The sequence below is a fragment of the Theropithecus gelada genome, chromosome 3 (assembly GCF_003255815.1).
Source record: "Theropithecus gelada isolate Dixy chromosome 3, Tgel_1.0, whole genome shotgun sequence".
In the NCBI taxonomy this organism is placed as follows: Eukaryota; Metazoa; Chordata; class Mammalia; order Primates; family Cercopithecidae; genus Theropithecus; species Theropithecus gelada.
In genome coordinates, this window is record NC_037670.1 from 82,734,503 (window position 1) to 82,750,893 (window position 16,391).

General features: G+C 38.9%; 1 protein-coding gene across 5 annotated transcripts in view; it reads right to left on the reverse strand.

The window, feature by feature from the left end:
• The window catches only part of PLEKHA8 (pleckstrin homology domain containing A8), an 87,956-nt gene that overhangs the window by 47,654 nt on the left and 23,911 nt on the right, over positions 1–16,391 (reverse strand). For 3 of the 5 annotated variants that reach the window (XM_025379853.1, XM_025379854.1, XM_025379852.1), the window contains exons 3-10: positions 15,386–15,541; positions 13,790–13,914; positions 12,039–12,197; positions 10,964–11,004; positions 8,254–8,411; positions 6,272–6,428; positions 5,795–5,880; positions 195–253 (exon numbers count right to left, since the gene is read on the reverse strand). In XM_025379853.1, the coding sequence (XP_025235638.1) occupies positions 195–253; positions 5,795–5,880; positions 6,272–6,428; positions 8,254–8,411; positions 10,964–11,004; positions 12,039–12,197; positions 13,790–13,914; positions 15,386–15,541 (941 nt within the window). Of the gene's footprint in view, positions 1–194; positions 254–5,794; positions 5,881–6,271; positions 6,429–8,253; positions 8,412–10,963; positions 11,005–11,979; positions 12,231–13,789; positions 13,915–15,385; positions 15,542–16,391 lie in introns of all 5 variants that reach the window. The other 2 variants (XM_025379856.1, XM_025379855.1) reach the window with 2 other exon arrangements.

Consider the following 16,391-nt stretch of genomic DNA (forward strand, 5'->3'; position numbering starts at 1 on the left):
GCTTAACTCTAGCATATAATAAAGGCTTAGTAATTCCCTTACTGAGCATTCACAATGTGAGAAGAAAGATGCTTGCTCTCTTAAAGAACAGTGATACATTTTCCACTTTTTGATTTATTCTTGCCAAGCACAAAAATGTTGACAACATTTTCCTTTATTTAAAAGTTTCCACAGAGACAAACCAGTATGCTCACCTTAATATTTCCAACAAGATCCATCTTAACAGGAGCAAACACTGTAGGGCCAAGTTTGTCTAGAAGAAAAGATCAAAAACATTTCTGAAAAAACAATTTTAAGTGGCAATGTTTTTATAATAAAGAAATAATAAATTTAGCAGATCCTCAACAACTTTAATTTTTGCTTCCAAATCATTATCTAAACACCTTCAAAAGCTTCCAGGATACTATTATCATCTTTTTCTATTACACTACTCCAAGGTGAGTTATAATGAGGCCCTAAGTGACAGGTGAGATGAAGACAATCTTATAAGTTTAGGATTCATATAGTAATCCTTAGGGCTGCACTGTCCAATATGGTAGCCACTAGATATGTGGCTAGCTAGTACTTGCAGTGTGGCTAGTACTAACCAAAATGTACTGGAGGTAAACTACATACCAAATTTGGAAGACTAAGTACGAAAAAGAGATTGCAAAATATCTCATTAATGATTCTTTTGGTTTTTTCCTTTGTTTTTTTCTTTGAGATGGAGTCTCTCACTGTGTCCCCCGGCTGGAGTGGAGCAGCGTGACCTCAGCTCACGGCAACCTCCACCTTCTGTTCCAGCAATTCTCCTGCCTCAGCCTCCCGAGTAGCTGAGATTATAGATGCCCACCACCACGCCCAGCTAATTTTTGTATTTTTAGTAGAGACAGGCTTCACCATGTTGGCCAGGCTGGTCTTGAACTCCTAATCTCAAGTGATCTGCCCACCTCAGCCTCCCAAAGTGCTGGGATTACAGGCATGAGCCACCATGCCCAAACTTATTAATTATTCTTTTTTTTTTTTTTGAGATGGAGTCTCGCTCTGTCACCAGGCTAGAGTGCAGTGGCGTGATTTCGGCTCACTGCAACCTCCAACTCCTTGGTTCAAGCGATTCTCTTGCCTCAACCTCCCGGGTAGCTGGGATTACAGGCATGTGTCACCACATTGGCCAAGATGGTCTCGATCTCCTGACTTTGTGATCCACTTGCCTTGGCCTCCCAAAGGGCTGGGATTACAGGCGTGAGCTGCCACGCCCGGCCCAATGATTCTTTTATATTTATTACATGTTGAGATATTTTAGATATTCTAGGTTTAAAATACATTATTAAAATTAATTTTTGTTTACTATGATAATGTGCCTACTAGAAAACTTAAAATTACATATGTGGTTGGAATATTTCTGTTGGGCAAGAACAATGACTAAAAAATAAAACAAAGAGGTATAGCTAAAAAGCCAAAAGAGAAAAGATAGTGGAACTCTAAAAAGAAAAAAAAAAAAACTTGATTGATCTAAAAGAAAGGCAGGGACAAAGATAGGTGTAGCTAAGAGGCCAAAAGAGGAAATAAAACAGAATACTAAAAAAAAATTGATTAACTGGTGAGAAATCAGGGAAGGAGTTTTTAAAAAGGGAACAAAGAACATATAGAGAAAAGCAGAAAATAAGTAGCAAGATGATAGAAACAAATATCAAGATAATGAATGAAATTCATCCAAACAATGTAATTCACTACATTAACAAATTACAGGAAAAAAAAAAATGACTTCAGCAAATAAAGAAAAAACATTTTATAAAGTTAACTCATTCATGATTATAAAAACAACTCAGCATATAAACACAATTTATATGTACATGCTATTAATAATTGGAAAATTAAATAAACACTTTTTACAACAGAATAAACAAAAAATTCTAACTTTATTCCTAACAAAAGATGTATGATAGCTATACACTAAAAACTATATAGAACATTCTTGAGAGAAAATTAAAATGACTTAAGTAAACAGATATAGCATCCTCATGGATTGGAAGATTATCAGTGTTTTTGTTTTTGAGACAGGGTCTTGCTCTGTCACCTAGGATGGAGTACAGGGTGCAATCACGGCTCACTGCAGCCTTGATATCCCAGGCTCAGGTGATTCTCCTGCATCAGCCTCCCAAGTAGCTGGGACTATAGGCTTGCGCCATCACACCTGGCTAATTTTTTTTATAGGGACAGGGTCTCACTTTGTTGCCTAGGCCAGGATCAAACTCCTAGTCTCAAGCGATCCTCCTGCCTTGGCCTCCCAAAGTGCTGGGATTACAGTTATGAGCCAGTAAGCCCTGCCTTCAATGTTGTTTAAGATGCCAGTTTTCCCCTAATTGGTTTCCAGATACAATGTAATCTTAATCAAAATCCTAAAAGACTTTTAAATAGGAATTGAACAGCTAAAATTTATCAAAAGGCCTAGAATTTCCAGAACAACCTTGAAAAAGAAAAAACTGAGAAGACTTACATTATCTGATTTCAAGCCTTATAATTAAGATACCATAAGATCACTGGAACAGAAGAGAGAGTCCAGAAACAGTCCCACATTATAAGCATTATAAGTTCAACTGATTTTTGACAGAGTTGCCAAAGCAATGTAAAAGGGAAAACATATTTTGACCCATGGTTCTTGAGCAACCAGATACCACAAGGGGGAAAAAAAAAATGAGCCTCAACTCCCTACCTCACACCACACACAAAAAATAATTCCAGTGGTTCATAGGCACAAATGTAAAAGTTAGAGGAGTCTAGAAGAAAACAGAATATCTTCATGACCTTTGGGATAGGTAAAGATTTCTTAAGACACTAAAAGCACTAAGCATAAAAGAAGAAACTGGACTTCATCAAAATTTAAAACTTCTGAAAAGGCATCATTAAGAAAAGGAGGAGGCAAGCCATAGTCTGGGGGAAAATACTCACATGTCTACAATGAAATTTTAATTAAAAATATACAAAGAACTCTCCCAACTCAGTAATAAAAACAATTGACTTTTAAAAATGGGTGAAAGATTTGAACAGACATTTCACAATGGAAGAGATAGCGATGGCCAATAAAAGTGCTCAATATCATTAGTCATCATGGAAATGCAAATTAAAGCCACAATGAAATATCACTGAGACATGCAGGAATGGCCAAAAACAAAATATTGACACCACCAAATGCTGGTGAAGACGTGAAACAACTAGAATACTCATACACTATGAACAACTGTGCAACCATTATAACTGTCTGGCAGTTTATTATAAAATTAAACTATGAACCAGCAATTCCAGTCCTAGGTATTTACTCAAGAGAAATGAAAGCATAGGCCATGGGCACAAAAATGTTCAGAGCAATTTCACTTATAATAGTCCCAAACTGGCCAAGAGCGGTGGCTCACTCCTGTAATCCCAGCACTTTGGGAAGCCAAGGTGGGCGGATCACATGAAGTCAGGAGTTTGAGACCAGCCTGGCCAATATGGTGAAACCTTGTCTCTACTAAAAATACAAAAAAAATTAGCCGGGCATGGTGGCACAGGTCTGTAATCGCAGCTACTCGGGAGGCTGGGGCAGGAGAATCACTTGAACCCAGGAGGTGGAGGTTGCAGTGAGCCAAGATAGTGCCACTGCACACCAGCTTAGGTGACAGAGCAAGGCTGTCTCAAGAGAAAAAAAAAAAGAGTCCCAAACTACAAACCACCCAACATCCATCAATAAGAGAGTGAATAAATAATTGTGGTATATTCATTTAATGGAATACTACTTAGCAATAAAAAGGAATGAACTACTGATACAGACAACAAGGATGAATCTCAAAAACATACTGTAAGAGAAAAGCCAGAGGCAAAAGAGTATAATATTCCAGTTATTTCAAGTTTCAGAATAGGCAGAACTAACCTATGGTGACAGAAATCAATAAAATGGTTATTTTAGACTGAGTGACACAGGGAACGTTCCAGGATGATGAAAACATACTATTTCTTGATAAGGATATGGATTACAGAGGTAGATGCATTTGTCAAAATTCACTGAATCATAACAGTTAAGTCCTACACAAGTTATACCTCAATTTTTACAAAAGATGTATTGTTAAATGGGTCATAAAGCAAATTTCAACACATTAGCCATTCTTGGTATTACTGACTTTATACAAGTAAAAGCGAATTTGACATAAACTTTTTTATATATATAAACACTATATATAATATATAAAATGATATATTTGTTATATATATAAATTACATATAATTTAAATGTTACATATATAGATATATTTATATATCTATAAATGTTATATAATATATATAACATTTAATATATATTATATATTTATTATATATATTATATAATATAGATATATTTATTATAAATATAAATACAACACCTATATATACACATAACATATATACATATACATTTTTTTTTTTTGAGACAGGCTATCTATCGTCCAGGCTGGAGTGCAGTGGCGCAATCTCGGCTCACTGCAACCTCTGCCTCCCAGGTTCAAGTGATTTTCCTGCCTCAGCCTCCTGAATAACTGGGATTACAGGCATGCGCCACCATGCCCAACTAATTTTTGTAATTTTTAGTAAAGACGGGGTTTTACCACGTTGGCCAGGCTGGTCTCAAACTCCTTATCTCAGGTGATTTGCCTGCCTCAGCCTCCCAAAGTCCTGGGATTACAGGCATGAGCCACTGTGCCCAGCCATAACATATATTTTATTTATTTACATATATATATGTGAGATATATGTGTGAGATTATGTGTGAGATATGTGTGTGATATATGTGTGATATGTATGTGATATACATGTGATATATATGTTTTACATATATATCTAGAGAGAGAGAGAGAATATATCTTTAAAAAATCTTTGAAAATATGTTTTGGAGGCCGGGCGCAGTGGCTCAGGCCTGTAATCCCAGCACTTTGGGAGGCCGAAGCAGGCGGATTAGGAGGTCTGGAGATGGAGACCATTCCGGCAGACACAGTGAAACCCTGTCTCCACTAAAAATACAAAAAAAGTAGCCAGGTGTGGTGAGAGGCGCCTGTAGTCCCAGCTACTCGGGAGGCTGAGGCAGGAGAATGGCATGAACCTGGTGGGGTGAAGCTTGCAGTGAACGGAGATCCCGCCACTGCACTCTAGCCTGGGTGGCAGAGCCAGACTCCGTCTCAAAAAAAAAAAAAAAGAAAGAAAATATGTTTTGGGCAGGTATGGTGGCTCACATTTTGGGAGGGAAGGATCACTTCAGCCCAGGGATTCCAGACCAGTATGGGCAACATGATGAAACCCATCTCTACAAAAAAATACAAAAATTAGCCAGGCATGCGCATATAGTCCAGTTACCAAGGAGGCTGAGGTGGAAGGATTGCTTGAGCCTGGGAGGTGAAGTTTGCAGTGAACAGAGATCATGCCACTGCACTCCAGCCTGGGCAACAAAGCAAGACCCTGTCTCAAAAACAAAAAAGTTTTAACTGGTAAAACACATTTTTTCACAGTGCCAATATATTTGAAGGCCTATTCCTCAAATACTTTTTTTACTTTTATGTATGGTTTCTAGAAAGATCCCCTTTTTAAATTACACTATTCTGAGGTCAGTATTTAATCATAATTAGAAATGAAATGGGAATATGCAATAATGCTTAAGGTCACAAAGTTTTAACTATGTGTCTGGTGATTTGAACAAATAGCTAAGAAGGGTCATCTCACTGTACACACAGTTCGGGGTATTTCTCCTGCAAAATAACTACAGTGAGGCAGATTCTAGAGATGAATGAATGTAAGGCAACTGCAGGAATCTTACCTAAGACTGGAACCACAGCATAACATGATGCCAAGAATGCTTCTGTGGGAATGCCACTGTCTTCCAGAAGCTCAATGTCACTAAAGCTACACAATTTGGTGATATGGAGGAGAAAAGATTGAAAATACAGTATCAGCACTCTGCAGTTCAGAGGTAATTCATAGAAACAGCTGCCTCTCTGTAGGGCAAATCATTTGACTTGATATGCCCCAATGACTGTTTTTCTAATATGGTCTCATAAAATAATTTTCCAAAGATAATCCACCAAAGCAAGCTAACATTTGTTCACCGAGCACACTTCACAATCAGTTCCTTCTTATTCATTGGTAAGAAAGAGCAAACAGTAAAGCAGGTACTTGGTATACTACATTCTCTATTCTCCTAGAATATGCCATCACCTGAAAGGAACACCATGACTGATTTTCCAGAATAGAAGCTAGTATCCAAGCATCAGTGATATTAGAGAGTCTAGAATACCTTGTGTTCATGGTACTAAAGAAAGTTGGGATAACTTCTTTGCCTTCCTCCCAGAGGCATTCTGGAGAGCAACTTGAGTCTGATCCAGACTGAGTCAAGTTATTGTCATGATTTTTCAGGTTTTCTATTCCATCTTCCTTCATTATTTCACCTTGGACTGCAAAGTAGAAAATATCTATTACTAACCTATTATATATTTATTATAAAAATACATATTCATTGTTGAAAATTTCTAAAACACAGAAAAATACATAGAAATAAAAATTCATGAAACACTTTTCACATACACATATACATACATCTACAGACACAAGCAAAACTTGAAATATGTGTAGATTTGAATCCTGCTTGCTTTCACTAAACAATGTATCATCATCATTCAACCCTTCAAAACCATGATTTTAATGACCATGTTATATTGTATCACACCCATGAGGGGCACTTAGGTAGCTTCCAAAATTTTACAATTATAAATACAATCACTACTCATTATTAGCACATTCTATACATATTTGTGAATTTGTCTACTTGCTAAAATTTATTTTGTAACCCCAAAATCAATACACGTGGCACTTTTGCAGTCATTTGTGGACATGTGCAGAGTGGTGAAAACTTTGTTGCTGGACACACATATTCCTAGCTGAGGTAGAGCAATGTGATGTTCTGCCTTCTTGTTTCAGCTCTCATAGGACGGACAAATGTCCTTCCTTAGTGCCACATTTTATGCATGTTTGTGCATTTTGTTGTTTTTGCTGTTTAAAAGGGCTCCCAAGTATAGTACCGTCTAGTGTTCCTACCCACAAAAAGGCTGTGATGTGCCTAAGGGAAAAAAGATGTGTGTTAGATAAGCTTCATTCAAGCATGAGTAATAGTGCTGTTTGCTGTGAGTTCAATGTTAATGAATCAACAATACATATTAAAGTGTCTTTAAACGAAAACACACATAAAACAAGGCTACGTATTGATTGGTAGACAAAAATTTTGTGACCAGAGGCTTGCAGGAACCTAACCCTGTATTTCCCCCAGGAGCAACAGTTTAGTATTTGCTAATTCAGTGGTCATGGTGACTCAATAAAATGTAACTACTGCAAATAATGACTATAATGCCTAAAAGAACATCCCTGTCAATAGGTCTTTCTCTTTAAATCTAACTATTCACTGAAGAACAATTCCTGGAAGCAAAATTATCAAAGCAAATAAATGACTGCACTGTTTGGACAGACATTTTCTCCTGTCTTTATTATTTACCCAAGAGATAAGACTTCAATGATGTGTGGATTGTCTCTCTCAGATTAACAGCTAAGAAAACACAGCTCCTTCCCTCAACTCTCACACTGCTCCCCAATTCATCAAGAAAAAACAAGGTCTCTTATTTCAAGGTAGATGAGGAGGAAATTTTAATTTCATTTTCAAATTATTAAGTACTTATAATTAAAAGCTCTAATATAGTTGTCTTTGATCTGAAGTAGATTTTAGCGATTAGTGCCAAGGGATTAGCATATTTGAACTACAGACCTATTACCTCAAATGTGGGACTTTGGCTTGGTAAACACAGAGAAGACTGGGTAGAAACCTCATGGTGACTGGGGAATTCTGACATCCTCAGGCCCAACAGAAACCGGGAGGATGAAAAACTGAACTGCGGTAATTTTACACACTGTTAAGTCTAACATCATAATCTAAGTTCAAAGGACTTTTAAGATACAGGGTTGAAGGCCCTCTGCTCACTGCAGCCCATGAACACAGCCAAGAACACTGAGCAGGAATCTTCCTCTTCACTCTGCCTTCTCAACACCAGGTCAGGGTCAGATTGGATGAAAGAATGTTGTTCAGTCACAAAACCTATCTTACCCAGCCAATATCCTCCTTAAGAGACACCACTACATGGTCTTGAGGTTAATCCCTATCGTGGATATACATCAAATTCCCAAATCTTCTATCATCTAAAACTGGTTTGTTTCAGACTTTACTTTTGTTTTTACCTGTTATATTATCATCTGTATTTTCCTCACTTGATATGCTGCAGTCTATCTCTGCAGATTTCAAAGATAAGGAATTCTTATTTTTCATTAGGATTTCTTCCTCACCATTTATTTCCATATTTAAAGATCCATTTTCACAAGTACTCAACTCCATTTGCCTGCAAATTTTTTAAAAGGAAAAAAGCCAGAAAGTCATTATTTGGTCTTTTTTTTGAAACAGGTCTCCACTCTGTCACCCAGGCTGTAGTACAGTGGCACAATCACGGCTCACTGCAGCCTCAATATACTGGGCTCCATCAATCCTCCTACTTGAGCACTCCACCCTGAGTAGCTTGGACTACAGGTGCCTGCCACCATGCCCAGTTAATTTCTAATTTTTTGTAGAGATGGGGTGTCACTATGTTGCCCAGGTTGGTCTTGACCACCTAGCCTCAGGCAATCCTCCCACCTCAGCTTTCTAAAGTGCTGGGATTACAGGCATGAGCCACCTGCCAAGCCTGGTCATAAATTGACTGCCCAGGTAAATGTGATCCTTTCAACATCCACTGAAAGAATTGTTAAATCAACCCAAACCTCCCAGTCTTCTGCCTCCAAGGCCTGTGATGGGAGCAGTCCAGCCTCAAGGCTGCAATTTAGAAATCAAAGAGCCGTTAATGGCTTTCCCAGCACCCTCAGCAGTCCCAATCTTCCTGCTCCCCAGCAGCATCAGGAAATAGTCATTGACAGCTCTTTGGTTTTCAATCAGCTTTCTCCAGGTGCCACTTTGTACACTTTACTTTCCTCAACTTCTCCCTGGGGGTCTTCTTCTCTCTCTCTACACCACTGGCCATTTCTCTGTGTTTGACCGGCCAGTAACTTTATTTTATCTTATCTTATCTTATCTTATTTTATTTTATTTTGAGACGCTCTGTCGTCCAGGCTGGGGTGCAATGGTATGATCTTGGCTCACTGCAACCTCCGGCTTCCGCGTTTAAGTGATTCTCCTGCCTCAGCCTCCTGAGTAGCTGGGATTACAGGCGCCCGCCGCCACGCCCAGTTAATTTTTTGTATTTTTAGTAGAGACAGGATTTCATCAGGTTGGCCAGGCTGGTCTTGAATGCTTGACCTCAGGTGATCCACCTGCCTCGGCCTCCCAAAGCGCTGGAATTATAGGCGTGAGCCACCATGCCCGGCCAGGGAGAGTACTCCTTATAAAGCATGTCTGAGAGAAAAAACCCAGGAGGATCAAAACACATCCAGAGGGAAATGTCAGCACATTAGGGTAACAGAAAAAGCCAATTAACATGCATGTAGAACAGCTAATTCTATCAGTTAAAGGAACAATCATAATATCTTATTATTATAATTAGGTGATTATACCTAGCCTAATTAGAACAAAAATATTTTCTTCTAATAAAAATAAGGAGGAAGGGTCCAAGCTACATAGTAACTTCAGGAAAAGTATTTGCTATTTTCTTAAAAAAAAAAAAAAATACTGTATTTCAACCTAGTAATTAAAAATGTAGAAGCATATAGAGGCCAAGACCTCAACAACAACAAAAAACCTACAAATATGCTCCTAGTAAGAATATTTAGAATAGGAGAAAACTGGAAATAACTAAATTGGGAACAATCCTTGTAATAAAGAAGTAAGCAATAGTATATAAAGAGACGAACTATTAAATAATTTGAGGCCGGGCACAGTGGCTCAGGCCTGTAATACCAACACTTGGGGAGACCAACGCGGGTGGATCGCTTGAGCTCAGGGGTTCAAGACCAGCCTGGGCAACGTGGTGAAACCCTGTCTCTACAAAAAAATACAAAAATTAGCCAGGCATAGTGGCATGCACCTGTAGTCCCAGCTACTTGGGAGGCTGAGGTGGGATTGCTTGGGCCCGGGATGTTGAGGCTACAGTAATTTAACCCACTTTCATGGGTTAAATCACCTTAAAAATTGAAGGAGCATTTAGGGGAACAGAAATAGTTTAGATTTTGATAGTAGGTTATTTTTCAACCTGCAACACTACCTAAGATTTTTATTTTTAAACACAACAAAATAGCACTACTATCATTTCTAGATAAAAGCACACTTAAAACAAAGCTCCGAGAGAAGTTTCCTCTACAAGAGAAGTTTCAACCTTCAGTACACCCTAGAGAGATTAAAAGTTACTAGATGTGATGGGTGAGATCCATCTTTTTTTTTTTTTTTTTTTTTTGAGACGAAGTCTCGCTCTGTCGCCCAGGCTGGAGTGCAGTGGCGGGATCTCAGCTCACTGCAAGCTCCGCCTCCCGGGTTTACGCCATTCTCCTGCCTCAGCCTCCCGAGTAGCTGGGACTACAGGCGCCCGCCACCTCGCCCGGCTAGTTTTTTCTATTTTTAGTAGAGACGGGGTTTCACCATGTTAGCCAGGATGGTCTCGATCTCCTGACCTTGTGATCCGCCCGTCTCGGCCTCCCAAAGTGCTGGGATTACAGGCTTGAGCCACAGCGCCCGGCCGGGTGAGATCCATCTTAGGGAAAATGCCAACATATTCCCTATTAGTGCTAAATAAAAGGTCTGCTCTGGGTTGATTCAGGCTCATTCAAAAGAGGAAAGTCAGATATGTTCACTTCCATATTATTTCAAATCCTGAGAAAAACCATTACATGATCAAAGTATCTTTTTTTAAACAAGGAATAAAAATATCCTTTTTTTTAAAATTTTTAGCAAGAAGAAAAATAGCTACTGTACCTTTCCAAAGAATTATGAATTGGTATAATAGGATGTTTCATCTTTAAAAGAAGCAAAGAAAGGAAAGTTCACATGTTAAAACTTTGAACAGAACATATTGAGGATCTTATTACATACAAAACGGTAAATACGACCATATGACCATAATATACACTAGCCCCACTAAACAGAAACAATTTTAGGTCTTCCCAAAAGGGAGTCATTGATTCCACCTAGTCCTTCTTATTTATACAAATACATTTCTAAGTAAAAGGAAGATGATCTTTTGACAGACCTAATTATCACAGTCAAACTCAGTGATTAGCTTTCTTTGTAATTTCAGTTATGCTCATTAAACATTAATAAGTAGCAAACTATGACACAAGTATTATATCAAATACTAGAGGTATAAAGGTAGACACTATGGGGTTCCTGCTCTAAATATCATTTCAGTACAAAACAAGGAATATAAATAAAATAGGAGTATGTATAAGAGAGGCTTTTAGCCCAATTTAGGGATTCAGGTAAGAGACTAAGTCTTTGAGGATGAGTATGAGCTAATCCAGGAAAGAGAGGTGAAGAGCATTCCTGGCACTGGAAAACGGCACAAAGGTGTGGGAGGAACTATTAACACAAGCAATGAATATGTTCAAGCTAGGTAATGACAGAGAAAGAGCTGGTAATGTGGGAAGCAGTTAAGAAGTTTTGACTTTAACCTACAGGCAATGAGGGAGCCACTGAAAGGCTTAGGTTAAGTGGTTCAATTTATACTGCATTAATAGAAATATGGTTGACTGGAAGGGTCAGGCTGAAAGCAACTATTAATAGTTAGAAGACTATCACAACTTTAGGCAAGACTCACTGGACAAGGGGTTGGAAAGAGGCTACATTAGAAACATGTTCAGGTGGTAAAATTGCCACAAGTAACTGACTGGATATGGGGTGCTGAGGACAGATATAAAAAAAGGACATAAAGCCAAGTCCATTAAAAAACTGTCTTTATAAGTCACTAAAGGGTAATAGAGAACATAACTCACTATAAACTTTGAAACTTTTCATGATGCCTTGTTGCAGCCAAACTGAGCTGGACTTTTACCTTGCTGGACTTGAGCATGGCCAGCTGCGGTGATCCTGGTGGAGTGCGGTAGAGCAGCTCAGAGGTGAAGGCTGCATTTGCGATCTGCATGCATTCTTCCAAGGTCTTCAGAAAAGTATTACAGGTGGATTTCAGCAAAGTTCCCACATCAATTCCCTCCTATGAAAAAACCAGAGTGGAAGACTCCTTTACCTTGCCAAAAAAGAAAAAGCCCAATTGTGGAATGCCCTTAGAGGTTGTCCACAAAATAATAATAATGTATCCACCTGCTGAAATATGTACATCAGTTATAGAAGAAAAGCCCAATTTATCTATTAATCAAGTAACTATCAGCACTATTTGACTTTAACCCACAAGCAATGAGGGAGCTGCTGAAAGCCTTAGGTAGTAAAGTAGTTCAATTTACGTTGCATTAATTGTAACTCCCTCAGTCACGACAACCGAAAGTATCCCTCGTTGAGAATCACTGCTCTAGATTATAAACTTCCCAAGAGCAGGATTGAAATGCTTTTTTTGGTATCCTTCATCTTCCCTCCCATTCCCCTCACAGTCTATCTCATACATATTAGGCAGCTGCTGAATGAGTAAGAGCACCCAAAAGGAAGTGAATGCAAGTGGATTAAATCACCTTTTTAAGAAAAACTCAAAACACACGTACTACCAGCAGTATAGTGTTCTACTACTACCTAAGAAAATAAATTAAAATCTTTCATTATAATCTGCAGATGCATTGTTTGTCAGATCGAAACTTCTTTGAAAGTAGAGCAGACACCCTGGTTAATGTGAGCCATTCTATACACAGCTTAACACCAGAGAAATCTTTTAATGTATGTTTTAAAATAAGTGAATAACGACTATATTAATATATACTAAAAATCACAATCCTTGCTGACAACGAAGAGAAAAAAAGCTGTGTCTCCATCTTTGAAAGCACTAGTGTATTCCAAAGCCCAGTTACAAAGGTAAAACAAGGCTGGGCGAGGTGGCTCAAGCCTGTAATCCCAGCACTTTGGGAGGCCGAGACGGGCAGATCACGAGGTCAGGAGATCGAGACCATCCTGGCTAACATGGTAAAACCCCGTCTCTACTAAAATATACAAAAACTAGCCGGGCGAGGTGGCGGGCGCCTGTAGTCCCAGCTACTCGGGAGGCTGAGGCAGGAGAATGGCGTGAACCTGGGAGGCGGAGCTTGCAGTGAGCTGAGATCCGGCCACTGCACTCCAGCCTGGGCAACAGAGCGAGACTCCATCTCAAAAAAAAAAAAAAAAAAACAAAGGTAAAACAAAATACTGTTAGTCTCATAGACGCACATCAATGTAAGACACTAAGTTGGCATCTTAATAGCTACGGCTATAGAAATGGCTACACAAGTCTGTAATTAACAAAACAATATGAAACTGGAGAGAAACATATTTTAGTATGACGGTACTAAAGTTAAAAGTTTCAAATATTATCAATTAATTAATCCCCAATTCATTCCAGGAAGGAAAGCTATACACTTGCATAAGATGAAATGTACATATTGCTTCTCCTTGTTTAATTTTGTTACTTTTTTCCTCTATAAAATAGTAAATTCCAAGACAGTCATAAAATTAGGTGAGAGTAAACACCACCTGAAGGAATGTCTGGTGCTTTTTATGTATATCAGTAATATTAATAAAATAATATTTTACCTCAGAATTGGCTATACTGGTAGTCACTTCTTTTATATTATTCATGTATATTAATAATATTAAGAAATAATATTTTACCTCAGAATTGGACACACCAGTTGTGGTCACTTCTTTTGTTTTATCCACTTGCTGAACAAGGAGGTCACAGTAGAGTCTTAGTTCTGACATTTTGGTTTTCAAGTTTTCAGTGTTTTCAGCAAACTCTAAATAACAAAATGATGATAATTCAGTAACCAAAACAAACAACTGATTTACTAGTTAGGATACTACGCAGAAGTGGAATCCTTACTAGTTAGGATACCACACAGAACATATGCCCAAAGACAAATCTTTAAAGTATGGTTGCAAATGTGACAGGTGAAGACATAAGAACAAGAAAAAACAGAAAAAGTAGATCTCCAGTCTTTTAAAGTAGTATACATTATGTATTAAGTCAACATACCGAATAATCACCAGTATACAAAGAAGGAGACAATATACTGTCTGACCCACTCCTGTCAGAACTGGCAGCAGAGCTAAGGGGTTCAGAGTTTTGGCCTCAGTTCTGCCAGAGAGTTTTTCCTATCTATAAAATGGGGTCATAGCTGTTTATCTACTAATGCAGTGCTCTACTCTTACCTGGGAAAAACATTCTGTAGCGTCCAATTATCACTAAGAACACCGTTCATAATTTCAGCTGAGGACTGGTTTGGTATGCTGCCTTGTCAAGACTAATGGCACCCCGCCATTATTATTAGCAATGCTCTCCACTCACCCTGGCATTGTGGGCTCAGTTACAATTGTTACTACTTTTCTGTTTCCTTCTTCATGAAAAAAAAAAAAAACTGCATACACATTACCATCTGCTCTGAGTCAAAGCCAAAAGCTTCTAGAATTTGCTCCCAATTTAACATTAAAACAACCAATGAAGAGGCCAATTTATGAATCTATGTAAAGAGTTAAGCACAACTGCCACACCTCTCATGATAGATGTTCCCTGGAACACTTTTTCCCACTTCACCCCACCCCAGCTCATCTCTTCAGGGTACCTTTAGGGCCATGGGGCAGGGAAGGTAGCAACTAGGACCCAGGCAGTAAGCCCTGGTATTCTTGCCCCAGTCCAAAGAGAAAGCCAGGCCACGGTTCTCTGGAGAACTTAACAATGTCCAGTGAATGAGCATGAAGCAACAGGAACCTGACAATTAAGCACCCATCCCACCCCAGAAAAAAAGTAAGGAGGAGCAGGGTGTTGCTACAGAAAACACCCTGATCCAAGGCTTATCCGGCTCAACTACTCTTCACCAAAGGTCAAGTTTGGCCACAGACTGGATACTCAACCATTTTATCATCACTAATCCTCATGGTAATCCTCCTGAGGTAGGATCTATTACCTCTTTTTAAAAGATGAAGAAATTAAGAGTAAGAAAGGTTAAGTGACCGATGCCAAGGTTATACAGTCAATAAACTGCAAAGCCATCATGTGTACCCAGCTGTGTTTGGCTCCAAAGCCTGCACTCTTTGCACTATGCTATGCCAAGAAAGAAGAGTTAGATATGGACCCTGGCTTACATTATACTAAGATACATAGCATTTGCATGATACTTCTGGTCAGAAGCAAGATAACAAACAAGGGAAATCAGAGATGCCAGTGGGTGATTCCCAAGGTTTCCACAGCAAAGGACAATCAATACTTGCCTTTCTCCTTCTGGGTCCTACTGTCAGTCAGGCAAGCCTTGGCTGATCCCAGGGCCACCAGCCACCGCTGTCTTTCAGCCACACTTCTGGCTTTCAGGTAGAAATACTGTTCCCCAGGGATTATCAGGTCCATGCGTGTATTATCTACAGAATGAACTGGGACCAAGACAAAGGGAGATCAGAGACCTAGAAGAGCCCTGTCTGGGTAGCCTCCATCCCACCCAACTTCTTCAGCTTAAATGATGGCAGTCATTGAAGGCTACTTCCCAAAGAGGATGCCAGTCCTCATTACCTCTCCTAATTCACACAAAGTTCTGTTTACTTATCTCATCTTAGACATCTCTGTTAATCAAGAGGGAAAACCTTGCAATACCCCCAAGGCATCACCAAGACTTTGGCCCAAACAATAATCACCCAATTTAACTTTTCAGTTAAACTGATCCCTTATCGGAATAGAGAAGGAACCTCTCTTTCAGTGGGTATGTGTGTTAAGTAGGCTGCTCTGAGGCCAAGAAACAAGGGTGTGTTTTTTACCTCCTTGGATTTATTGGGAAATGATCAAAAATACAATCTTTTCCATCTTCTACTTCCCTTGACAAGTCAGACCAAAAGTGTGAGAATTTTCTCAGAGGCCTTTAGGAGAAGAAACAAGTAAACTGAACTCTTTCACCCACATCCACTATCTAAATTCCCATTTAATCTGTTTTTCTTCTGAGCCACACCTTGTCAGCATGTCTCAAGACAAAAACAAGAAGTAAAGACTATTTGAAAGTCTGTTAGGTTTTTGTTTGTTTTGTTTTGGTGGAGGGTGTGTGTGTGTACATCCTGATTTAAACACAAAAGTGTTTGATGCTGCAGTAAAGACTTCAAGTTTTGCTAACAGCCACTGGTCCCAGGTGAGCAGGTCACTAAGGAATGAGTGCTAGTTGAATAGTGAAGCACGTTGCTCTCATTTATTTTGACCACCTCTTAGCCAATCTTCTTATAAAAGTTGGCTACAGTTTTG